At 43.3% G+C, this 26,629-nt stretch overlaps 1 protein-coding gene across 1 annotated transcript; it reads right to left on the bottom strand.

Annotated features, from left to right (window-relative positions):
- Positions 1 to 7,024: 7,024 nt before the first annotated feature.
- On the bottom strand, positions 7,025 to 18,538 carry LOC109890011 (tetraspanin-14). The gene is made up of 9 exons (XM_020481957.2): positions 18,438 to 18,538; positions 17,677 to 17,764; positions 16,171 to 16,221; positions 14,339 to 14,485; positions 12,580 to 12,750; positions 12,026 to 12,151; positions 11,475 to 11,525; positions 10,148 to 10,261; positions 7,025 to 10,063 (listed from the first exon to the last, which is right to left on the bottom strand). The coding sequence occupies exons 2-9, from the start codon at positions 17,755 to 17,757 to the stop codon at positions 9,995 to 9,997; spliced, it is 810 nt and encodes a 269-aa protein (XP_020337546.1). The 5' UTR covers positions 17,758 to 17,764; positions 18,438 to 18,538; the 3' UTR covers positions 7,025 to 9,994.
- Between the last annotated feature and the right edge of the window lie 8,091 nt (positions 18,539 to 26,629).

The following is a 26,629-nucleotide window of genomic DNA, read 5'->3' as shown; positions in this document are numbered from 1 at the left end:
TAAGAATATGGTGATTGACAGAGTCGAAAGCCTTGGCAAGGTCGATGAAGACGGCTGCACAGTACTGTCTTTTATCGATGGCGGTTATGATATCGTTGAGTACCTTGAGTGTGGCTGAGGTGCACCCATGACCGGCTCGGAAACCAGATTGCACAGCGGAGAAGGTGCGGTGGGATTCGAGATGGTCAGTGACCTGTTTGTTGACTTGGCTTTCGAAGACCTTAGATAGGCAGGGCAGGATGGATATAGGTCTGTAACAGTTTGGGTCCAGGGTGTCTCCCCCTTTGAAGAGGGGGATGACTGCGGCAGCTTTCCAATCCTTGGGGATCTCAGACGATATGAAAGAGAGGTTGAACAGGCTGGTAATAGGGGTTGCGACAATGGTGCCAGATAGTTTCAGAAATAGAGGGTCCAGATTGTCAAGCCCAGCTGATTTGTACGGGTCCAGGTTTTGCAGCTCTTTCAGAACATCTGCTATCTGGATTTGGTTAAAGGAGAACCTGGAGAGGCTTGGGCGAGGAGCTGCGGGGGGGGCGGAGCTGTTGGCCGAGGTTGAAGTAGCCAGGCGGAAGGCATGGCCGGCCGTTGAGAAATGCTTATTGAAGTTTTCGATAATCATGGATTTATCAGTGGTGACCGTGTTACCTAGCCTCAGTGCAGTGGGCAGCTGGGAGGAGGTGCTCTTGTTCTCCATGGACTTCACGGTGTCCCAGAACTTTTTGGAGTTGGAGCTACAGGATGCAAACTTCTGCCTGAAGAAGCTGGCCTTAGCTTTCCTGACTGACTGCGTGTATTGGTTCCGGACTTCCCTGAACAGTTGCATATCACGGGGACTATTCGATGCTATTGCAGTCCGCCACAGGATGTTTTTGTGCTGGTCGAGGGCAGTCAGGTCTGGGGTGAACCAAGGGCTGTATCTGTTCTTAGTTCTGCATTTTTTGAACGGAGCATGCTTATCTAAAATGGTGAGGAAGTTACTTTTAAAGAATGACCAGGCATCCTCAACTGACGGGATGAGGTCAATGTCCTTCCAGGATACCCGGGCCAGGTCGATTAGAAAGGCCTGCTCACAGAAGTGTTTTAGGGAGCGTTTGACAGTGATGAGGGGTGGTCGTTTGACTGCGGCTCCGTAGCGGATACAGGCAATGAGGCAGTGATCGCTGAGATCCTGGTTGAAGACAGCGGAGGTGTATTTGGAGGGCCAGTTGGTCAGGATGACGTCTATGAGGGTGCCCTTGTTTACAGAGTTAGGGTTGTACCTGGTGGGTTCCTTGATGATTTGTGTGAGATTGAGGGCATCTAGCTTAGATTGTAGGACTGGCGGGGTGTTAAGCATATCCCAGTTTAGGTCACCTAACAGAACAAACTCTGAAGCTAGATGGGGGGCGATCAATTCACAAATTGTGTCCAGGGCACAGCTGGGAGCTGAGGGGGGTCGGTAGCAGGCGGCAACCGTGAGAGACTTATTTCTGGAGAGAGTAATTTTCAAAATTAGTAGTTCGAACTGTTTGGGTATGGACCTGGAAAGTATGACATTACTTTGCAGGCTATCTCTGCAGTAAACTGCAACTCCTCCCCCTTTGGCAGTTCTATCTTGACGGAAGATGTTATAGTTGGGTATGGAAATCTCCGAATTTTTGGTGGCCTTCCTGAGCCAGGATTCAGACACAGCAAGGACATCAGGGTTAGCAGAGTGTGCTAAAGCAGTGAGTAAGACAAACTTAGGGAGGAGGCTTCTGATGTTGACATGCATGAAACCAAGGCTTTTTCGATCACAGAAGTCAACAAATGAGGGTGCCTGGGGACATGCAGGGCCTGGGTTTACCTCCACATCACCCGCGGAACAGAGAAGGAGTAGTATGAGGGTGCGGCTAAAGGCTATCAAAACTGGTCGCCTAGAGCGTTGGGGACAGAGAATAAGAGGAGCAGGTTTCTGGGCATGGTAGAATATATTCAGGGCATAATGCGCAGACAGGGGTATGGTGGGGTGCGGGTACAGCGGAGGTAAGCCCAGGCACTGGGTGATGATGAGAGAGGTTGTATCTCTGGACATGCTGGTAGTAATGGGTGAGGTCACCGCATGTGTGGGAGGTGGGACAAAGGAGTTATCAGGGGTATGAAGAGTGGAACTAGGGGCTCCATTGTGAACTAAAACAATGATAACTAACCTGAACAACAGTATACAAGGCATATTGACATTTGAGAGAGACATACAGCGAGGCATACAGTAATCACAGGTGTTGAATTGGGAAAGCTAGCTAAAACAGTAGGAGAGACAACAGCTAATCAGCTAGCACAACAACAGCAGGTAAAATGGCGTAGACTAGGCAACGGGGCCAACAGATAAAACAAACAAGCAGAATGGAGTACCGTGATTAATGGACAGTCCAGCGTGCATCAGCTATGTAGCCAAGAGATCAGTGTCCAGGGGGCAGCGGTGGATGGGGCAGGGAAGCTGGACTGGCGAGTGTTATCCAGGTTTTAAAAAACTAACAATGACTAAATAGCTTGTAGCTAGTTAGCTGGTTAGCTTCTGGAGGTTCTTGAGTGTGTTCTAAAAATAAATAAAAAATAATAGCGATTCCGTATCACATTGGGTGAGGCAGGTTTCCGGAAGGTATAAACAAATTAAAAGTCGAAAGAGATAGAAAGTAAATATGGGTCCGGTGGGCGTTTGGGACGCGGCGATTCAGGCGGTTAGCAGGCCTGTGCTAACAAGCTAACAGTTTGTAGGCCCGGGCTAGACAAGGTAGCAGTTAGCGGACCGGAGCTGGACAAGCTAGCAGTTAGCAGGCCGAATTAGCAAGCAGGGAGATAGCGAGGGCTAGAGAGTTAGCCTTTGGGGGACGTCGCGATGGGGTGAGTCTGTTTATTCCTCTTCATGCGGTGACATCGATAGACCGGTCGTGGGCCCGGGTATTGTAGCTCAGGAGTATGCTACGGTGGTAGCGCAGCCCGGGCTAGCTTCAAGCTAAGTGGGTGGAAACGCTAGCCAGGAGTAATCATCCGGGGTTGCGGTTTAGCTAGATAGCTAGTTGTGAAGATCCAGCGTATTTGGAAGCTTAGGTTTAGCAAAATGTTTTTAAAGGGATAGCTATGTAAAAAAACGACAAATAAACTAAAAATAAACTAAATATACAGGGACACGACACGACAGGACGACAGGACGACTTACTGCTACGCCATCTTGGAAATCAAGACGCATAAAAGACATCGGCAAGCCATTGATGACTGACATCCGTGGCGCTGTGTTTTAGTATTGCGCTTGACGAAAGCGTTGATGTATGTGTTTAGGTCCGTTTCCCTCAAAAGGAGTCGTTGGGATAGGAACTTTTATGTTTACTGCCCCTTCAAGGCAAACATGAGGAGAGGATATTCTGAAAGCCCTTGTTACATTTGTTGCTGATAATAATATTGACTGGTCAAATCGGGCATATGTGTACACTGACAGTGCCCCAAACATGTTAGGGAATGAGAAGGGACTCATAGGCCTGATGAGAAAGAGAGAGGATGTTCCCGAATTTGTTACGTTTCATTGTATCATTCATCAGGAAGCACTTGTGGCTAAACTCAAAGACTGAGACTTACAGAATGTGATGCAGCAAGTCGTACTCGTGGTGAATATTATTATTGCGAGGGTACTGAATCACCTGCAATTCTGCGAGTTGCTGGAGGAATACCAGACAGAATATGGTGACTTGATATTTCACAATGAGGTGAGATGGCTGTCTCGTGGCAGAGTTTTGAAAAGAGGAGGCAGAGCTGGATGATATACGGTGAATCTCCAGCTCCAAGGGAAAGCTAAAACTCTGGGCAAAATGCTGCATGTGGTCACAGCATTTCAAAATAAAATCACCACACTGTTCATACCTGACAGACAGTTTGTTCATTTCCCCAAACTCAGCAGTCACCACATCCAACCCAGACATACTGCAACATTTTAGCTATGATGCATTTGTGCGTGTGTTGGAGGAGTTTGAGTCAAGATTCAAGGATATAATGGAGTGCAAGGAGTTTTTCAACATCATTGAGAACTCCTTTCATGTGCCAGTGTCATCTCTGACCCCAGTCATCACAGCCCTCTGTCCTGACAGTGCTGGAATACAGTGAGATAGTGGAGCTGCAGGCAAATGACACATTGCAAGGTGAACTAAGATCAGGTGTTACCCATTTCTGGAGCCTTGTGTCAGACACAGTATCCACTTCTGAAGCAGTGTGTGCAAAAGGTGACATTTTATGTCAGCACTTATTCATGTGAATCAACATTTTTAACATGGAAAATTGTGAAACAAAAACAGAGAAACAGTCTGACCAATGCACACCTGGATTGCCTCACAAGGATAGCAACTACAGACTATACATGTAGAATGAATTCAGTCATGGAGCAGAAGGGACATTTTCGCTTATCCAACTAATGAGATAACCCTTAATATGGGTCTTATACATGTGATGTAGCCTATGTGATGTGCTGTACATCAAATCAATTGCAAGTGCTCTATTGCTCTGAATTTGCTCTCAATTGATGATAATGGAAGAAAAAGTACAACAAATTAAAGATCTGTGCGGCCCTCTGAATGATTGTCTCAACCCAAAGTGGCCGCCTTACAAAAAAATAGTGAGTAACACTGCTGTAGGGTTTGTTCTGATGATGTCTGTCTGTCTGACTGTCTCTAGGAGGAGGTGATCACCACATCAGGAGGAGAGCTTCTGCAGGAGGCATGTAAACGTACAGTCTCAGCCACGGACTATGGGGGGCTCTTCCAATGACCCCCCCCCCACCACACACCCTGTCAGGTCACTATGAACCCCTTTCTGCTCCCTGCAATGTTACTTTGACCTCCCCCACCTGGATTCACACCGAGTGAGCCGTCTTTCTCCAGGCATGGCGCCATGTCTTCAGACTCTAACCATTCCACAGGACTGTCTACAGACATCCGTTCCCCCAGTAGCATCTTGCATGCGCCTCCCCACTAGGTGTTGCAGTGGGGAATTATTGGTAAACAAATTGCTGCTACAAGCTGTTTGGAAACTGTCTAACACGAGAGAAGAGTGAGCCATTGGGATAGACATTGTTTCTAACTGAGAAGTTACACAAATGTTGAACAACAGTGCAATTCAGGACAAGATCAAGCTCTTAGGGAAAGAGCAGACTTGTGTACGCGGGTAAGCAGACAGAAACCCAGACACCAGAGGCAACAAGGAACAGAGGTGGATTGTTCAAAGTGTCTTGCATCTGTCAAACACTCCTATTGACACTATTTCTTGTTGAAGACAAAGATTCTCACTTTGTACTTATGCAAACTTATGATAAGAGAGAAAGAGCTACTTCCCCACTTGAGACACAAAACACATTCAGATTAAACAAAGGTTGTCTCAGATGTTATGCTTTTAGGGAGTACTAAAGCTTCAAAGTGGAGTCATAGAGGACTTGTTTTTATGCACTCATTCCTATTGGGAATCTGTTGTCATCCTGATTGGGCTTTGTTCCTGGGCAATAATGCAGTTGAAGGAGAAAATTTGCATAGAAATCACTGACATAGAAATTACATATACCGAATGAATGCACATCCTCCTCCCAGTTAAAGGTACTATAAGAAGGAAATATTCATAATTCCTTGAGGTCCACCCATCTTTAAAATGAATGGAGCAACTGCCCTCCTGTTCATGATACAAGACTAGTGCTGTCGAAGCACTGACAGCTTTTTCCATGCAAGTGATAGCCTCACTGGACCCGAGTGGGTAACCAGAGCTCTTCTTTTCCAACGGCCAGAATCATTCGGCAGTTAGAACAGCCTATACTAAACAGCACTATGCTAATGCCGCCACCCCCCAGTTAACATAATCAACACACACTCCCACCCACCCCGCAAACACACAGTCAATTATAAGCTCAGGTTTCCACAACACTGGGACGCAGCATTTTCCTGGCTAGTATAGATAGGCTGCTGTAGTAACGCAGCAGGAGAGATTGTGTGGCAGGCAGCCTTTGTCCAGCTTTAGGTGTCAGTTTCTCAGCAGTAGGTCCAGCATTAATCAGTGAGCTAGGTGGTCAGTCACAGACACACAAAGCTACACTGAATATCAACTTCATCAGTGTCTGTCACTCATCAACCTATGGAAAACAGAGAAAAAAGGTCCCGTGGGCATCAAAGGGAGGGATCAAAGATGGAATTGTTCCTACTACTTTGCCCCAAAAACAATAAAACACCTTGTCTAATATAGAGGGATTTTGTTTTCCTATCAGGCAACACCTTTTCCAATTAGGCAATAGCTGTATATGGAGTTACTGCCAGACTGCTCTAAATTGTTTGGACTGTCCTTCCTGTACTATTGTGGCCGTTGTTTTTACACAGCACATTCTACAGAAATGACACAAAACACAAACTGTCAGAAACAGAAATTGGCAAGTGACACTGTCACCAGCAAATTACACAGATCTGTTCTTTCATGCGATAAATTACATTCATCTTCTTTGAGATAAAGGATAGACTATATACATTGTATAAATGTTGCTTTGTGAATAGTATACTGCCTTGACTTGTAGAGAATTTCTTAACTGCAGGGAATCAATTACCAAAATTATGGTAGTCACATTTTACATAATTGCCACAATTAAGTAGTTGCCAACACCCTAAAGATAACAAGCTAATTCTAGGGCTTGAACAAAACAATCACAATGACTATCAATTTATAGTGTAATATCTACAGTCTAAAATGTTGCAAGATTCCAAAAATAAATGAAGGCTGTTCAGGACTTCTGGTAATTTCCCATTATGAACACAAGAGGGCTCTAAAACACAATTAAGTCAGTACTTTTTAGAATAAAGTTACCTTAGTTTTTTTGGGGCAAAGCCAATATGTCTGTGTTTATAAAGGAAGCCCAATTCTGACATTTTGCCCAATTATTGCCAAGGCTGATCTGATTGGTAAAAAGATCAAATAGTGGGAGGAAAATATTAGAATTGGGGTGTCTGTGTAAATGCAGCCATTTTAATCTGTGATGATGATTAATTACACAGGGAAATTTAACAAAAATGGACAACATACTTTATTGCTTATAAAAACCTATCCAGAATTAAGAAAATTCACATTTACAAAATGTCATTTGGTAAAACAGAACATCTACATATGGAAAAAAAGTCCCTTTTGGTTAAAAACACTCCCATGATCACATGGAAGCAATCTAACACAAGCACACAAAATTGTTGAACTACATAAAAGACCTAGACCATCAGATGTGTAAATGGAAGTTGAAGGCCTGAATGAAAGTCATTTAATTTGATCTTGTAATGTATGACATATAGCTCAAGTATAGCATTCATCAGCTGTAAAGATATCCTCATTCAACAATTACATTGTCAATCGGTAGACACTCTTACACAGAGCAATTAGGGTTAAGTGCTTTGCTCAAGGGCACATCAGATTTTTCACCTAGCAGGCTTGGGGAGTTTGAACCAGTGACCCTTCGATTAGTGGCCCAATGTTCTTAACCGCTAGGCTACCTGCCATAGATGGCTCTGTAACACACCCCATTCTGGTATGAGGACAGCAGCGGAGGGGGAATGAGCAGGGCATCATTGGACAGGATGAAGGTAAAGCAAGCTCAAGCAGTTATCTAGCTTGCAGAAAACACCACCGCTGAAAACACTTTCAGAAGGCTTGGAGTAATGTTTCAGGAAGTCTGTGCTCATTCTGTGGCCAGAGGTCACTTGGATGTGGGCTGGGTGTCTTGTTGAGGTGTAAAGGCTGAGCAGAGGAGACACGAGTTGGGCATCAAGACATCCCGTACAGTTGTAATTGTATCTTTTCTACATAAAGTGCCTCCGGGCAGCCCGATCAGACAGCATTGTATTTAATATCTAACAAGAGCAGAGTGGAACAGCTCAGCACATTTTCAAGCTAAAATTAAAAAGGCGCCGACTGGGTTTGCGTTTGTGAATGTGTTTAGAAAAACAGATCATCATCAAGATAAGACAGTAAAAATTATTCAAGACATTATAGGTTAATACAATCTCTCAATCAAAACTTTCACCATGCAGGCAGATAACCAGGTCTAGTGATGTGATCACAGCACGATCCCGGCTATAGGTTGATGGGATATGAGCGCTATGATCAGATCTCACCTGTGGTTCAAGTGGCCCATGCTGCTCTGGATGTCTCCCTGTCGGTCTGTCTGAGAGACACCGGGCTCTGGATGTCTCCCTGTATCCCTGTCTCCCTGTCTGAGAGACACCGGGCTCTGGATGTCTCCCTGTCGGTCTGTCCGAGAGACACCGGGCTCTGGATGTCTCCCTGTCGGTCTGTCCGAGAGACACCGGGCTCTGGATGTCTCCCTGTCGGTCTGTCCGAGAGACACCGGGCTCTGGATGTCTCCCTGTCGGTCTGTCTGAGAGACACCGGGCTCTGGATGTCTCCCTGTCTGTCTGTCTGAGAGACACCGGGCTCTGGATGTCTCCCTGTCTGTCTGTCTGTCTGAGAGACACCGGGCTCTGGATGTCTCCCTGTCTGTCTGTCTGAGAGACACCGGGCTCTGGATGTCTCCCTGTCTGTCTGTCTGAGAGACACCGGGCTCTGTATGTCTGTCTGTCTGAGAGACACCGGGCTCTGGATGTCTGTCTGAGAGACACCGGGCTCTGGATGTCTCCCTGTCTGTCTGTCTGTCTGAGAGACACCGGGCTCTGGATGTCTCCCTGTCTGTCTGTCTGAGAGACACCGGGCTCGGTCTCCACTGCTGCACTTGCCCAAGCTTCCTTGGCTGGAGTCAACACAACAGTAAAATAATCTAACTCAGCTACTCTTGAGTCAACAAGCTAACTAATACTTCACTTAGGGGTCATCTAAGACTGATCAAAATAAAGCATGTCATCTACACACACATTGCGTCAACAGTTGTTTCCCTTAAGTTGTCTACATGACCGATACGCAACACTAGATGGCATGATGCAGTACACATTGTGGAATGACAAGTATGTATGACAAGTTGAGAGACACATGACTGCTAGAAAAGACAAGGCATGATGGACAATTGGTCAGAGGTTCAGCTGTGAACTTTTGGTTTTGACCGGCTGCAGACTGATTCTAATGGTTTAAAAGGTAGACTCCGCTAGATGACTGCCACGAGCAGCACCACAGATATTGAGATGAGCAAGATGCAATACTTTGCGCTCAACAGTATCTGCACGGGTTCGCTTCACTCTGTTACAGCATTGTAGGTAGAGAATTTTAAATTAAAAAAAGAGAAGTTGAGGCTCACACTTTGTTGTGGAAATTGACCCACCATGCAGTTTACTGTCTGCATCTATTGAGTCTACCTTTAAAATAGAGCTGCATCTCTCATGTTTAGCTGAGGTAAGGGACAATGGTGGTGCCAGTTGAAAGCCTGTCACATAACAGTGCCGAAATCCTGTTGTTTCAGATTGAGCTCTAGGGCGAGGTCTTATATCGGAGCCATTGCAGCTGCACTGACATGGTAAACTCCTACTCCTCCTCCCCCAGTCTGATATGCTACCATTCTACTCATGAAACGCTGAAGGCTAGAGAACACACCTTTAAACCTGTGCGGCAACTTAAATTGTTTTTGGATCATTGAGGTATGATGTATTGACCCAGGAATCTACCTGGGTTTATTGGTTAAGACTGTCGCCGGGAAAGAGGAAAACATTCACTGTGTCTGAGGCAAACCATACAAAAATGTATCTAATTACAAAAACAAAGGGAAACCCAGGGTGCATTTTTAAGTCCGACTGCAATCCTGTGAGAGAAGGCACATAAGAGTCTTGAGTTGAATAAGGCGCATTAATGTCCACTGTGCAGGCTCTGCAGAGGTATCCCATCTCCAGAGACTGACAGAACAGTCCAAAGATAACAAGCCACGGGTATAGACGTATTCTTGTCGCTTGCCATGCCTCAGAGAGAGAGATCAGAGATAGGGAGGAATGTATGGTGGATAGTCCCAGTACTGTCCTCTGTAGGCCTATGCATTTCACCACACCACTCAGTAGTAGTTAAACCTGACCTTCTCAATATCACCGATCAGTGTCCGAGCAAAGAAGATGCCCATCATCTGAGAAGTGAGAAATTCATAGCATTAGCTTAGAACATATCCACATGTAGTCTGTCATTAACACGTGGATATACTTATATTTACCTGGAGTACAGATATAACGATGAATACTCCAGCTATTATGTAGATATTCCGAGGCAGCCACTCCTCCAAGGCTGGGATGCAGCCCTTGACGTAAATGGCGTTACTCCAGACCCCCTGCAACAGGAAATGACAGCTATATAGAATGCTCTTCCATACCTTCGTATATACCGGCTTACTCAAATCACCTTACTACAACCATTGGTGCACTTAATGCATCTTATAAAGGCTAGATCCAACAGATTGCTTGCAGATTGTTGTCAAGAAGTTTCCAGAATTTGAACAAAAAAGTACTTTCTGCTATTGTGTAGCCTTCATCCATGACAGCCTATGTATGAAACAATCTTAGTGAAATTGATAGAGCACCATAGAGGACAGAGGAAAGGTCAATGTTGGCAAATATTTGGTTCTTCTGCAATGAATTGAGTAATCTATGATGAAAAACAAAACTCAGCTCTTCCATGTTCAGCATAAAAATAAAACATTTATCTATGCGCATCTGCAGTGTCTAAGACGTCCTTCCTGATCAACAAAGAAGACAAATAAGTCTGCCTTGAAACCTTGTTGTAAACCCCTGTATGGTTCTTCCGTCACCCAAACTAATAACAATGAAGACAAATAGTTCATTCTGAGCCAGGGGACCAGAACCAATGTAAAACAGGGTGAATGTGAAAAGCACCAATTTAAACCCCAACTTGGAGAGCGACCACTGAAACACTAGGCCAAAATATAGATGAAGAAGAATTTATTTTCAGCCTGCCGCTCTCCGTAGTGATATAGATTCACAGGGGCAGAAGGGAGCCAACCACGACATGCGTTTATCCCATTTGGGTAATGGGGAGAAAAGACACCGTCAATACAGAGTTTAAATGACCTGCCACTAAAGCCTGTATCATCTACCCTTAAGAAATGGAAGTTCTCTTTCTGCACTGAAATTGCTTAAACATTTACTCACAATACAAAATGTTTTCCTTTCACAGCAGTAGTTTTAATACAGCTAGTACAGAGGCAGATTGTCACAAACAGTAGACACGGATGCATATATAGGTGATATAAAGACAGTTTGGGATATTTAACACTAGTTAGCAATTGCGGTAACGCTAGTTGGAAACTTCCTTCAAACTGAACGCAGAGACAAACATTTTATCCACGAGTTCATCTGACTCTGGGGAAGTAGATAAAGGGCTTCATTGCCAAAATCCTGAAGTATCCCTTTAAAAAGACATGCAGTATGATATAATGAAGAGAAAAAGCTTTGGATAAAAGCATCTACTAAATAGCATATAGTATGAACACATGTATGTGATGTGTGCGCTGGATAAGGTCTTACCTTTGGACCATTACGGACATCATATCCACACTGGGTGTTTAAAACGGTGTCCTGAGGAGAGAGAAACAGTCCGATTTAGTACCGGCAGTGTCAAGGACTAATAAGAAGCATACCTAAAAATGAGTACGACAGTGGGAGTTGTAACTTCGAGAACAGAGTGACATATTCAGAGGAGACGAATACGGACGGAGCAATGACACCAATGGCGTATTTCCATTACGGATTTGAGCAGTGTTTCACCCAAAATAAAATCTGGCTTTTCGGTTTCAACCTACGCAGCACAGCACCCGGTGTCACACTTGGGGCCAAAGCCCAGGCCACTGGTACTTTTCAGCTTTCATTTACATAATGGCTAATTGAACTTTAACACCATCTCACAAAGCAGCTGTTTTGATTATGCAGAGGTTGTTGATTCTGCTCTTCACAAGTCCTCACGGTCAGCCCTAGCTATACAAACACATTTTCCCTAGTATAACATAAGGGTGTATACACTAGTGTAACAGTGGAAAAGCAGCACAAAAGAGACATGGAGAGACGGGCAGAGTACTTACTGCAGGGTCACTGAGGCAGCAGGAGAAGGGCACTCCACAACTCTCTCTGCTTGGGTTGTTGACGGTGCAGTTGAAGTAAAGATTCAGGTTCCAGTCATCAGGCTCCTTGGCTCCGCAGCAGTGGTTCTAGGACAGACAGTAGAGGGGAGTTTGAGTCAGAGATGGTTCTAACTAACCAAACACACTGAAGCATCTTCATACCACACATCTGACAGTGTAGGACTGAGCATACAGTACATATACATTAGGAGGACAACAGTTCAAGTCTCATCAGGTCCCCAGAGAACAGGCCATTGCAGCAAGACTTGTGAAAACAAGCACACACTAACACTGGAATGTATGAACAATCTCTGAGCGGTTAGGAGGAAAGGAAACAATGTGACAGAAAGGATGTGAGAGACAGCATGAAACAAAACAGCAGCAAGACATTATCAGGGAGGGGAAAGAGACACTGGTTAAAACATCACCTTGTGTCTCACAATCCCTTTCTCTGCCTCTATATCCCATTACCCACCCCCACAGCCAGACCTTGCATAGCTCGCCCTCTCTCCTACCATCTTTTGCAGGGAGTCGATAAGGTTCTGCAGGTCGATGTCCTCCCTGTAGGCCTTGACGTTGGACAGGAAGAAGTCATTGATCCACTCCCTGACGTTGTCCTGAAAGACGAACGCCAGCACGGCTGCCGTCAGCTCCAGGAAGAAGATGAACCCGATGACCCCTGAGAACTGAAGGACAGAAACAAGACATTTACCCGTGGTGAGAGACTAATAGAGGGGCATCCGAGTCAGACACAAAGACAGGACAGTCGTGTTCGTGGTAGCACGAGCAGACAAAAAAATAAATAATTGCATACCCCTATCAAGAGTAGTGTTATCACAATACCAAAATTTTACTAATGATTTGATAGCAGGCCAAGAATCGCAATACCACAGAGGAAAACAATTCTGAGTGGCCTAGCACCCGGTTCATCCAAGTCCCTGTGATACTTGTTCCTGTTTTCTAAACGTTATGCGCATGTGCTACATCAACAACCTTTCACTGATATTCACACTCCCACTCAACACATATAGTATTCAACATCACACTAACATAATACTGGATAGAACAGCTGATTTTCTCACATTTTCAAGGGCCTACCTGTGTTTTGGCTGGAGGAATACACATGCATAATGATCTGCATATCATTGTGGCAATAAGGGGGAAAACGCGGCATGAAACCTTTACCTCTTCATTAAAAACAGACAGATGCTCCCTCAGTCTCCCACACACTAGGCCTACCTGTTAAATTCTCTAGCAACAGCTGTGGTGAACATTGCCTGCAGTCAGCATTCCAATTACACAAAATTGTGCACAAAATTTGAGAAATAAGGTTTTTGTGCGTATAGAAAGTTTCTGGGATGTTGTGTTTATATATATTTTTTCAGTGTATATCAAATATGCATTAAATCGAGCAGAAAATTAAAAAAGGTCGCTCCGGTAATACGGGTAATGGTTTATTGCCATTTGAGCTAGAGAAAAGAATCTCTCTGCTGTAAAGCTGCAAGTATGCCTGTCACTAAGCTGTATTTGTCCTCTGGCTCTCAAAGGCTGCTTGACAGTGAACTTGCACAGCCTACCCAGACTGGCCTGTGCTTTATGAAATGATACATTGGAGCAGTGCAAGCAAAGTTGATACAATGTAACAGAAGACTCATCAGGGTGTGCATCCCCACTCGCCATCACAGCTAAATTCTATTTTAAAAACTGATTGCGGAATAGATGCGCAGACAGAGCGGACTGAGAGAAGCATGTGAGTGGTGGCTGGAAGGGGATGTGGCTGCCGGCTGGCTGATTACAGCTCCCACACCTGATATATGCATGAAAGTGAAGTGGATATTACTGGACTGGGGCATTCAAGAGACTAGCGTTGCTTAAAAAAATCTGACTGAATTTTTAAAACACTTAACATTTTATAACAGGCGCCAGCAGATTCTTTAGATTGGTAGGGCTGAAAAATGTGGTACTGTCACATGAAACTTTACTACGGTTTTCTTAAGAGTTGGTATCGTGATATTTTGATACTGTAATATTTACGTGCAGTACTGCAATGCAGGATGTGGTGAATGAAGGAATCCCTTATTCATAGATTTCCACTCAATAAGATAGACATCCCTTGTTAGTCATAGGATGTGGAATCAACTGTGGAGCATGTCTGACTCATGGAGCACAAGCTGGGCCAACAGAGGTGCATGTTTGTAAGGGCAGCTAAAATATATTTACCAGTTTGCTATGAGACACAGAGAAAAAGGATTGTTGAAGGGGTGCGGTACTCACAAATTTGAGGAGGCAAATGTTCTCCCTGAGTGCACCTACACATCCAGCGAAGCCCAGGATGAAGGTGATCGCTCCCACAGCCAGCACCAGCCACACAGGGTCAAAGCCATGCAGCCGTGTCACCTGGGTCAGGTCCAACAGCACACCCTATAGGTAAGAGAGCAGTCAAGTTAAAGGCCCTAGTGCAGTCAAAGACGAGATTTCTAAAATATAGATATAGCCACACAATGAGGTTGGAATAATACTGTGGTATTGCAAAAATGATAATGCTCTTTAAGTCCAAGAGCTGTTTGAAAAGACTGCCTGTTTTGGTGAGATGGAGGTTTGGCCTTCAACGGTGACAATTAGTTAGACAAATAAGTTCCAAACATCTTACAATAACAGCTAGTTTTCCCCCACTCCCAAAACAGCCCTAACAAAAGTATTGCTCTTTGCTAACAAGCTGGTGTCTAACCCGGGCGACAAGCTCCCTAACCCGGGCGACGCTAGGCCAATTGTGCGTCGCCCCACGGATCTCCCGGTCGGTTACGACAGAGCCTGGGCGCGAACCCAGAGTCTCTGGTGGCACAGCTGGCGCCGCAGTACAGCGCCCACTGCGCCACCCGGGAGGCTGGTTTCTTTTTTACCATTTGAATTGAAAAACAATCCCAGTAAGGTACTTATAACTGGTACACGGAAAGGATTTGTTAGAGATAAAACAGCTGCATCAGACCTTTAACAGTTGAGCCAACAGACATCCAGGCTATTGTGTATGGCGACACAGGACTGAAGTCTGGTCAATTATTTGAAATCTATTTTGCTAATTTTTTTCCCAGTGAGCTCAATTTGCATATTGCAGTTTCTCTAGATATAAATCATATCAAGCCTTTACTGTGCGATGTAGTAGGGAGTAATGGTTTCCAACAAGCCAATATCCTATATAGCTTTGTGCAGAAAATGTTGTAATTAACTACAATCCATCTACTTGTCCGGTTTCTCTTTTAGGACTGCTAAATTAGGTTAGAATGTGCGAGGGGGTAGAGAGCAGTTGCTTCACAAGGTCTCTCTACCTGAAAATACATGGTTGGTATCCAGCAGTGACAAGTTTGCCTTATTTACTTTAAAGAACTAAAACAATAGTGATTTTGTCAAACAGCATAGGCAGCAGCTCTATTGAGATTAGATGACCAACAAGTGTAATATACACAATTGAAATATTGTATTAAAGTGAATAAATCATTCATAAGTGATAAGCAGTAATGGGCAGTCACTAACATCATTGGAATTTTATGAATTGTTTTATTCTGTGATGGGACAGCATTCAACACAATGACTTTTTTTCAATAGAAACTGAAAAGATTTTTAATAATCAAACTGAAACAGGCCTAAAAAAGCACTAATTGCTCAGCACTAAACACTGATGACACAGAGACTGATATAATTTCAAGAATAGCATCAACATGCAGGCATTACTTCAAACATTGAATAAATCACAGCGTACCTGTGATTAAAAGCTGATGTGTTACCTAGTAAAACTAATAGGTCCAATACGCATTGGAATAACCTCTAATGTAGTCAAGCAGTTTGACCCTAGACAACAGACATTTACATTAAAATGCCTTATCAGCTAAAGTTAAGCCATGTGTAACAAGAGGGGAAATTACATTTGAATTTGATAATTGTGAAGCTTTCAAAATCTGAAGAGAAGTGACTGGATAATCCTTGCTTAAGTATTATACAGCCAATCAGTCTGTGTGTTTAAGGTCAATCTCAAACACAATTATACAAACAGTCATTTGTCTCTGTCCAGTGGTGAAACATTCACAGGGCCATGGGAGAAGCTGCTAACTCACCTTCTCACTCCAGGCCCAGAACCCAATGGCAATGAATGCTGCTCCAGCCAGCTGAGGAAAGAAGCATAGAAACTATTTTTTCTGGTGTGTTCATTTATTTACATCAGGTGTGTTTACTTGTATTTAACCAGGGCATTAGGTAGACCTCTGCACACTAAAGAACATTGAAAACACTGACAACCACTTTAATTACAAAGGGGGAGCAACATAATACATTTTTTAAAACAGGATGAGCAGTCACAAATGGTTACCACACCCCCTTCCCTATCAAGAGACGAAGTAACACTTAACCAGAAAACAAACTGAAACATTTCTACATTTCCTGTTGACACCAAGAGAGGAAACTAGCACCCATCAGACTGAGTCCTGTTCACTCTAAAGCAGGAAGTATGGGCTGTCAATGTTCATTCTCAACTCGATGTTGGCAGGGAATTGATAGAAATGTGTAAAGTGACAGCACAAAGCAATATTTTGCACTAATTCTTTAATTGACCAAATAAACCAAAGCCATGGCTGTTACCAGTGGAGGATTTTATCAGAGGGAGAGGCTTTGGAAAAAGTACTCTGTGTAGATAGTCAGTGGCACCGGGTCAGCCTGCAGAGGCTGCCATCTGGCCTCCAAGGCAGAAAATGGTTGAAGTGAATCAATGTGTTTCCTACATGGGATTCCTATAAATTCTTGCATGAAAAGAAAACAATGGGCACCACCCTATTGTTGCAGTATTCTAGTATCTGATTTAGGTACTGCTCATGGATGACTCATAGCTCATGGCCAACAGTATATTCATAGCTACATTCATTGCTTAGCACCAAATGAGACATGGGGGTGTCATAGTATTTGTATGCCTATATTCAAGAGGAAAGAAGTCTGCCTAAAAAAGAAGCAGGGGTCTACGAGACAGAATGTTGAATACAATTATATTTACACTTACTTAACCGGTTGTCTGTGCTTTTGACGGTAGGTGGTAGAGATAAGGGATCCACAGGAAAGTGTTGTTAGCGCAACTTTTTGCGGTGCCGGTAGTATCTGTCGCTTGGATTTTCAATCTCCTGACACATTGCACAATATGTAACCAATAGCCGAATTTACCAGAATGTAGTCAACCAAAGCACGTTTCCTCACAATCAGTTTGAAGTGTTTGTGAAGTTTGCCAGCTGATTGGGATGGGACAGGTTCGGTCTGTGGTTCGGCCATATTATGCATGTGTTTGTTTTGTCAGTATTGAAAACACAACCAGAAATACAAGCCAGCGTACTCAGTCTGGTTGATAACACTTCCCTGCGGATATTTTGTCTCGGATTACTTCAAACAGAGAAAAGCAGCAGACAATAGGTAAAGTAAGTTGAAGTGAAGTCTGTTCAACATTCTGACTTGTAATAGGACTGTTCGGGAATGCTGAGCCTACATGTTAGAGATGAGTAAGGATCACACTCTCGGGTTCTAAAGAGAGGCTAAACATTTGCCTGCCTTAAAAGGTTTACAGGGCTACCGCTAGTGCTACTTACCCAAAATATTATGTTGTAGCTAAACATGAGGTACTTGTAGCAGCAGCTGACCTCTTCATTTTCATAACGATAGTAGTGCATCTTTGCCCTTTTGTTGAGAGACGAGACATAACATTTAGCTAGGTGGCACGGATATAACAGGATGTGAAAGGTTTACCTAGTTAGCTTTGTGTATAATCCAGCTGCATGTCCATAAAGGTCAGCAACATACATGTTTAGTTAGCGCAACTGAAACACATAATGGTAAGTTATCTACAACTGATTATTGACCAGACCCAAACTAGCTTTTAAAACTTATTTGGCCAGCTAACTAGCTAAACGTCAGTTTACCATTTTCAATCTAGTTAACGTTAGTCTTTACCTGGCTACCACGTTAGACGGTCAAGACAAACAATTTATACTGCGGCTAACTATCGCTAGATAACATGGTAGCTACATGTAAACACAGCTAACTTAGCAAGCTAGCTAACGTTACTAGCCATGGTGGCTTCCCGGGACATAAATGTGATTCATTGGAAAGTTAAACATGTGCCATTCAATAATTATGCCGCTAAGTCTCTAATGTTCCCTTGCTAGATGCTAACGTTAATTAATTTAGCTAGATAACGTTAAGTTAGCTAGCCATGGACTAGGAGTCAGCTAACGCTAGCTTCGTTGTTTAGCTAACTATATATTTTTTTTATAACTACTGTAGCTAGCAAACTCGTTACATTTAATCAATTCGTAATACTTATTTTCTTCGTCGCTATCTCAACACTCACCGCTTTGTTGGCTTGGCTGAGTTTTAAAAACTCTTTGGAGACTTATTTCTCGACTTCCCGAAAGGGCAGGAAGCCACGCCCAATTTGTCCGGGTGTGGCCTGCTCCCCTTACTGGATGTGGCGAAAAAATGTCTCCTAAGACTTTTTGTAACAATGACTAACACATTTTTATTTTATTTAACTTGGCAAGTCAGTTAAGAACAAATTCTTATTTACAGTGACGGCCTATCGGGGAACAGTGGGTTAACTGCCTTGTTCAGGGGCAGAACGACAGATTTTTACCTTGTCAGCTCAAGGATTGATCCAGCAACCAATCAATCAATCAAATGTATTTATAAAGCCCTTCTTACATCAGCTGATGTCACAAAGTGCTGTACAGAAACCCAGCCTAAAACCCCAAACAAGGCAGGTGTAGAAGCAAGGTGGCTGGGAAAAACTCCATAGAAAGGCCAGAACCTAGGAAGAAACCTAGAGAGGAACCAGGCTATGAGGGGTGACCCGGGGGGGGGACGGCATGGAAGAGCACCAGTAAGCCAGGGACTCAGCCCCTGTAATAGGGTTTGAGACAGAGAATCCCAGTGGAGAGAGGGGGAACCGGCCAGGCAGAGACAGAACGGGTGGTTCGTTGCTCCAGTGCCTTTCTGTTCACCTTCACACTCCTGGGCCAGACTACACTCAATCATAGGACCTAATGAAGAGATGAGTCTTCAATAAAGACTTAAAGGTTGAGACAGAGTCTGTGTCTTTCACATGGATAGGCAGACCATTCCATAAAAATTGAGCTCTATAGGAGAAAGCCGTGCCTCCAGCTGTTTGCTTAGAAATTCTAGGGACAGTAAGTAGGCCTGCGTCTTGTGACCGTAGCATTCATGTAGGTATGTACGGCAGGACCAAATCGGAAAGAGAGGTAGGAGCAAGCCCATGTAATGCTTTGTAGGTTGGCAGTAAAACCTTGAAATCAGCCCTTGCCTTAACAGGAAGCCAGTGTAGAGAGGCTAGCAATGGAGTAATATGATCACATTTCAAGATTCTAGTCAATATTCTAGCAGCCGTGTTTAGCAATAACTGAAGTTTATTTAGTGCTTTATCTGGGTAGCCGGAAAGTAGAGCATTGCAGTAGTCTAACCTAGAAGTGACAAAAGCACGGATACAGTTTTCTGCATAATTTTTGACAGAAAGTTTCTGATTTTTGTAATGTTACGTAGATGGAAAAAAGCTGTCCTTGAAACAGTCTTGATATGTTCGTCAAAAGAGCGATCAGGGTCCAGAGTAACACAGAGGTCCTTCAAAGTTTTATTTGAGACGACTGTGCAACCATCAAGATTAACTGTCAGATTCAACAGAAGATCTCTTTGTTTCTTGGACCTAGAACTGTTCTGTCTGAGTTTAAAAGTAGAACATTTGCCGCCATCCACTTCCTTATGGCTGAAATACAGGCTTCCAGGGAGGGCAATTTTTGGGCTTCACCATGTTTCTTCTAAATGTATAGCTGTGTGTCATCTGCATAGCAGTGAAAGTTAACATTATGTTTCCGAATGACATCACCAATAGGTAAAATATATAATGAAAACAATAGTGGTCCTAAAACGGAGCCTTGAGGAACCCCAACATTTACGGTTGATTTGTCAGAGCACAAACCATCCACAGATACAAACTGATATCTTTCCGACAGATAAGATCTAAACCAGGCCAGAACTTGTCTATGTAGACCAATTTGGGTTTCCAATCTCTTCAAAAGAATGTGCTGATCAATGGTATCAAAAGCAGCACTAAGGTCTAGGAGCACAAGGACAGATGCAGAGCCTCGGTCTGACGCCATTAAAAGGTCATTTACCACCTTCACAAGTGCTATGATGGGGTCTAAAACCAGACTGAAGCATTTCGTATGCATTGTTTGTCTTCAGGAAGGCAGTGAGTTGCTGCGCAACAGCTTTTTCAAATTGTTTTGAGAGGAATGGGAGATTCGATATAGGCTGATACTTTTTTATATTTTCTGGGTGAAGGTTTGACTTTTTCAAGAGAGGTTTTATTACTGCCACTTTTAGTGGGTTTGGTACTCAACCGTTGGATAGAGAGCCATTTATTATGTAGGGGGGCCAAGCACACGAAGCAGCTCTTTCAGTAGTTTAGTTGGAATAGGGTCCAGTACGCAGCTTGAGGCCATGATTATTTTAATCAATGCGTCAAGAGATACTGTATAGTATTAAATATCTTGAGTGTCTCCCTTGGATTCTAGGTCCTGGCAGAGTTGTGCAGACTCAGGACAACTGAGCTTTGGAGGAATATGCAGATTTCAAGAGGAGTCTGTAATTTGCTTTCTAATGATCATGATCTTTTTGTCAAAGAAGTTCATGAATTTATCACTGCTGAAGCAACCTTTCGGTTACTGGCCAAACGCTCTAACCACTAGACAACCATAAAAACTAAAAGTAGTTTGTTTTTATGTTGTTAGTCATTGTTACAAAGTTAGAAGTCAGAACTTGAATTGTTAATTGATTGAGTAATAATCTATTTAAACACATCTCTTTAACTTTATGGAAATATAAAATATCCTCAAAGATAGCCCCATCACCAATGAATATGGTTAATAAATGGCATTATATATGTTGGTCAATAAATGACACACACACACACACACGCCAAGAGTCTAATGCAAGACCACAAAAAACACCCCTTTTGCAAAAAACACCCCTTTTGCAGAACCCCTTTTGATTTGAACTAAATCTTCCATACGTGTTTGCTCATTGTAGAAGTGCTCAAAAAGTGACTTTTTGGACCTAAATGCCAAAACATTCAAAGAGACAAAGGTGCTCAAAGTTGACCTATTTTGCATAGCCCACCTTACCATGAGACATCCATGTCTTCATCAGTGTAAAATATAAACTCTTGAGATTGCTATAATTTAAATGCTTACAAACAGGGTTGCCAAACTATTTATAATTTTTTGAAAATAAATTGTAAAAATGATTAGGCCTATATAAAAACTTGTAAAGTCAGATTTTCTTCATGTTAGCATATGTTGCAGTTAGACCCTATTTTACATCATCTGAGGTTTTTGTGTTGTGCCTGCTAGTGGTGCACAAGTCACCTGTTTGTTTAAAGCGAATTTATGCTTGATCTGGAAATGTACTCGAAGGCTCCGTATGGAGGGTGTGACGCAATTGTGGAGTCTGTGCGCTTACACATTTTTTATACAATGCGGAGGGCTCCGTATAACCCCGCATTGACATGATTGGTTAATGGTAATGGTAGGGGGGGTGGGAGGTCCTGTATAAACACAAACTCACTTCCTTTACAACTTCCTTCACAACAGCTCTGCTCAACAGTTCTACGCTGCTCCGCGAAGCAAGAAGTGTGAATGCCCTGACTTCGGGAGAGGCTGTATCACCGTAAATGCTGCATGACCAATGCAGACCTCGGATTGACCATGTAGTGCCGTTTACCTGCACCTGCCCGCACTACTAGTAACCCATCTGCAACCGCCTAACTATATGTGATAAAGTGAAAATGTGAGGCCTGCACCATACCCTAAAAAGCACTGCATGGTCAAATCGACATCTGCATTGACCGTGCAGCCTTTACGCTGATAAGGCCTCTGCAGAAGTGAGGGCATTCATAATTATTGTGCTTTGTGGAGCAGCACAGAGCTGTTGTGAAGGAAGCTGCCAAGGAGGTGAGTTTGTGTTTATACAGGACCTCCTGCCCCCAACTACCATCAACCAATCATGTCAATGCTGAGCTATATGGAGGCCTCCAGATTGTTACACAATTTGGGAGGGTCATAGCGATGCGGTACAGAGGTCAATTTGGCCTCTTCATGCCTCTGAAGGCTCCGCAATTGCGTCACATCCTCCAAATGGAGTCTCTGACCACATTTGCAGATCAAGCATAAATTGGCTTTAACACTAATATAGAAAATACGCTGTAGTCTAGCTACAGTCAGAGACAGCAGAACGATTTTCTGACAGGGGGAGCAGGATTTATTTTGTTGTTGCCTGAATTAGACATGTTTCTGCATATAATTTCCGACATTTCAGTAGCCTATTTATAAGTCAACTTGTCTATAATTAGATACATGCAGCTTCTCTTCTGTCATTATATATTGCCCTAGAAGACGAAATAAACGTAACCCCTTGTTCAAAATAATGATGTTATGAATCTATAGAATGAATGCTTCTATCTAGTTGACATCGGTCAAGTGTTCTGTCATCTCTGCTTCTTTCGCAGAGCAAAGATGTTTAAGGACCAGGGAATAAAATGCAATAACATTTTTTTTAAATAATACCCTAAAATAATGAGAAAAAAAAACCTCAATGTAGCCCAGAAATATAAATTGCACAAGAATGACACATTTATGCGTTTAAGGTATTGTTTCGTCTTTATTCAACCAGCCCGCCAGCCACCGAAACTTCTTAACTGACATGGATATCTGGGGTATGCGAAATGTGTCAACTTTGAGCATATTTATCTCCTGAATGTTTCACATCCAAAAAGTCACTTCCTGACAACTTCCTCCATTGGCAAACATGTATGGAATGTTTGGTTTATATCAAAATGGATGCTGTCAAAAAGAGATTGAATTCCAATGGATTTAGCCTACTCTATGACATCACTCACTCTTTATGATTTGATTCAACATTTTGTTATGTGCCTTTTTGAGACTTGAGTCAGCAAAAGCCTACATTATATCGGTAATGCCAGCAATAATTCAGCAGGTGTAGCTGTTTCTTAAAAAAATGATTTACTGAGGACAATGCATAGCAGAATGGGACTGGAATGAGTCGGGTTAAGGATCTATAGTGGTCCAAGTAGATGTGAGGCTTTTTTAGTATTTCCCCCAGAAATGTCACAAAAATGGTTGAGGTTCATTAGAATAGTTCAGTCTGGTTCTATATTTGTGCATTATTAAAAGCAACTGTTCTCAGTTTTCTTCATGATGGTGGATGTAATGCATCACATTTTCTTGTACTATGTTAGTAATAACCATTACATAATATGCCGGCTTAATTACTCAAACAGGCACAACCAGGCTATGAACTGGAGTAACCTTGTGCTTCTGTGTGCACCTCTCTGCCCTACACAATGAACAAAGTGTGCTGTAAGAAAAAGTCACAGCAGGCTCTGTGAACAGACTAAGCTCCCACGCTTTTTGGGTTGCTATGAATCAAACTAAATATTACCCCTAACAACCAACCCACCCACCCACCCAGGAGTGGAGTGCACCTTCTAACCATCAATAAAAGACCGCAGAGACTAGGGTATAACTCTCACAACAGTATGATAGATTTAACTTCAGAGCTAATACTCTCCTCCACAAAACTTAACCTATTACATTCCTGTGCCTTGCTTTGTATCTGTATCACTGTCATGCTTGGACCATGTCTAATGATGTAAGCTACAAATCAGCTTGATGTCAGTAAAAGTATTCAAGAGAAAAAAATAGTATTTCTATATTTTTGTAGTTTGTGCTCCAACAATAGGAGTAGAGGTGAAAGTATAGCATTTACGATCAATTTAAACTAGGTAGAGGACCTCTTCCATCTGCAGTGGGTGGATGTCCATTGATCCCTCCCCAATGTAACTATTGTACGACTCACATTTGGTATAACTATAGTATTAGTTATAGTAACTATAGTCTATTTTCAAACCACTTATCCAATTAATGTTTATATGTATTTGACTTCCATGTATGAGAGTTGCAAAAAAAAACATTGTGACATAACCTTTTTTTTGGTGGGGGGCAATTGGTGATTAACTTAGTTTATGTCAAATAAATCAACCCTAAAATGTACTAGACAAACATACACTGTACTTAAATGATTAATTCTCCCTCCATATAATCTCTCTTATTCAGCAGTATATGAACGAGGAGTAAAAAAAAAAAAGTATGAGAGAAAATGCTCAAACTGTGATATATTTGTAGGTATGGCCGGGGCTGCCGCTGCTGTTGATTGGTTCTATGCCTGCACTGTTTTCACACCTGGTCCGCAAACAGTGGCCCAGTCAGGAGCCAGTGGTTTTGGGAGGGAAGGGAGGGATGGAACGAGGGAGGAAGGATGGAGTAGGAACCCTGCCACAGACTCACCCGTTTGGACACAGTGGTTTTGGGATCTCCTTCCGGTGGCCCTTCCCTTCTCTCCACACCTGCACAGCAGAGTCAACAGGCACGACTCACGACCGGGCACATCTGCAGTTATGCAACACAAGGCATAAAGGGAGACGAGAGGTCAATATGGACAGTCCACATGTCAGAGAGAGGCCTGAATCAAAAGTGTGTCCTGAAAAGTGAAATTGAAGAGAGTGAGAGTGAGTGAGAGAGTGAAAGGGAGATAGATACACTACATGATCAAAAGTATGTGGACACATACTCATCGAACAACTCATTCCAAAATCATGGGCATTAATATGGAGCTGGTACCCCCCTTTGCTGCTACAACAGCCTCCACTCCTCTGGGAAGGCTTTTCCGCTAGATGTTGGAACTTTGCTGTGGGGACTTGCTTCACTTCAGCCACAAGAGCATTAGTGAGGTCGGGCACTGATGTTGGGCGATTAGGCCTGGTTCGCAGTCGGCGTTCCAATTCATCCCAAAGGTGTTTAATGGAATTGTGGTCAGTGCTCTCTGCAGGCCAGTCAACTTCTTTCACACCGATCTCGACAAACCATTTATGTATGGACCTCGCTTTGTGCACTGGGGCATTGTCATTTGGGGTGACAGGGTAGCCTAGTGGTTAGAGTGTTGGTTCAAACCCCCGAGCTGACAAGGTACAAATCTGTCGTTCTGCCCCTGAACAGGCAGTTAACCCACTGTCCCTAGGCCGTCATTGAAAATAAGAATGTGTTCTTAACTGACTTGCCTAGTTAAATAAAGGTAAAAAAAAAAAATTGTCATGCTGAAACAGAAAAGGGCCTTCCCTAAACTGTTGCCAAAAAGATGGAAGCACAGAATCATCTAGAATGTCATTGTATGGTGTAGTGTTAAGATTTCTCTTCATTGGAACTAAGGGGCCTATCCCAAACCATGAAACAGCCCCAGACCATTATTTATCCACCAAACCTTACAGTTGGCACTATGCATTGGGGCACGTAGTGTTGTCCTGGCATCTGCCAAACCCAGATTAATCCGTCAAACTACCAGATGGTGAAGCGTGATTCATCTCTCCAGAGAAAGCGTTTCCACTGCTCCAGAGTCCAATGGCGGAGAGCTTTAGACCACTCCAGCCAATGCTTGGCATTGTGATCTTAGGATTGTGTGTGGCTGCTCAGCCATGGCAACCCATTTCATGAAGCTCCCAACGATGTTGCTTCCAGAGGCAGTTTGGAACCCTGGCTCATAGTTCGTAACAACAAAAGGAGACTGTGCATGATACATTAAAGGTAAAAGGAATACATTTATTAAACTAAGATTAAATGTCAAACGTACCCAAGCCAACCTATCAAACAGTGCTTGTATACGTTGGACATACTGAGAGCAGGTGTCACTATAAATGACCACGTTATCGTTATGCTCTTCAACCGACCGCGTTATGCTCTTCAACCGATCGCTACCTGCACCTACCCGCCTGTCCAACATCACTACTCTGGACGGCTCTGACTTAGAATACGTGGACAACTACAAATACTTAGGTGTCTGGTTAGACCGTAAACTCTCCTTCCAGACCCATATCAAACATCTCCAATCCAAAGTTAAATCTAGAATTGGCTTCCTATTTCGCAACAAAGCATCCTTCACTCATGCTGCCAAACATACCCTTGTAAAACTGACCATCCTACCAATCCTCGACTTTGGCGATGTCATTTACAAAATAGCCTCCAATACCCTACTCAACAAATTGGATGCAGTCTATCACAGTGCAATCCGTTTTATCACCAAAGCCCCATATACTACCCACCATTGTGACCTGTACGCTCTCGTTGGCTGGCCCTCGCTTCATACTCGTCGCCAAACCCACTGGCTCCATGTCATCTACAAATCAAATCAAATCAAATTTATTATATAGCCCTTCGTACATCAGCTGATATCCCAAAGTGCTGTACAGAAACCCAGCCCAAAACCCCAAACAGCAAGCAATGCAGGTGTAGAAGCACGGTGGCTAGGAAAAACTCCCTAGAAAGGCCAATACCTAGGAAGAAACCTAGAGAGGAACCAGGCTATGTGGGGTGGCCAGTCCTCTTCTGGCTGTGCCGGGTGGAG

This window comes from Oncorhynchus kisutch, linkage group LG4 (assembly GCF_002021735.2).
Source record: "Oncorhynchus kisutch isolate 150728-3 linkage group LG4, Okis_V2, whole genome shotgun sequence".
NCBI classification, from domain to species: Eukaryota; Metazoa; Chordata; class Actinopteri; order Salmoniformes; family Salmonidae; genus Oncorhynchus; species Oncorhynchus kisutch.
This window is presented reverse-complemented; position numbering and strand designations above follow the sequence as displayed.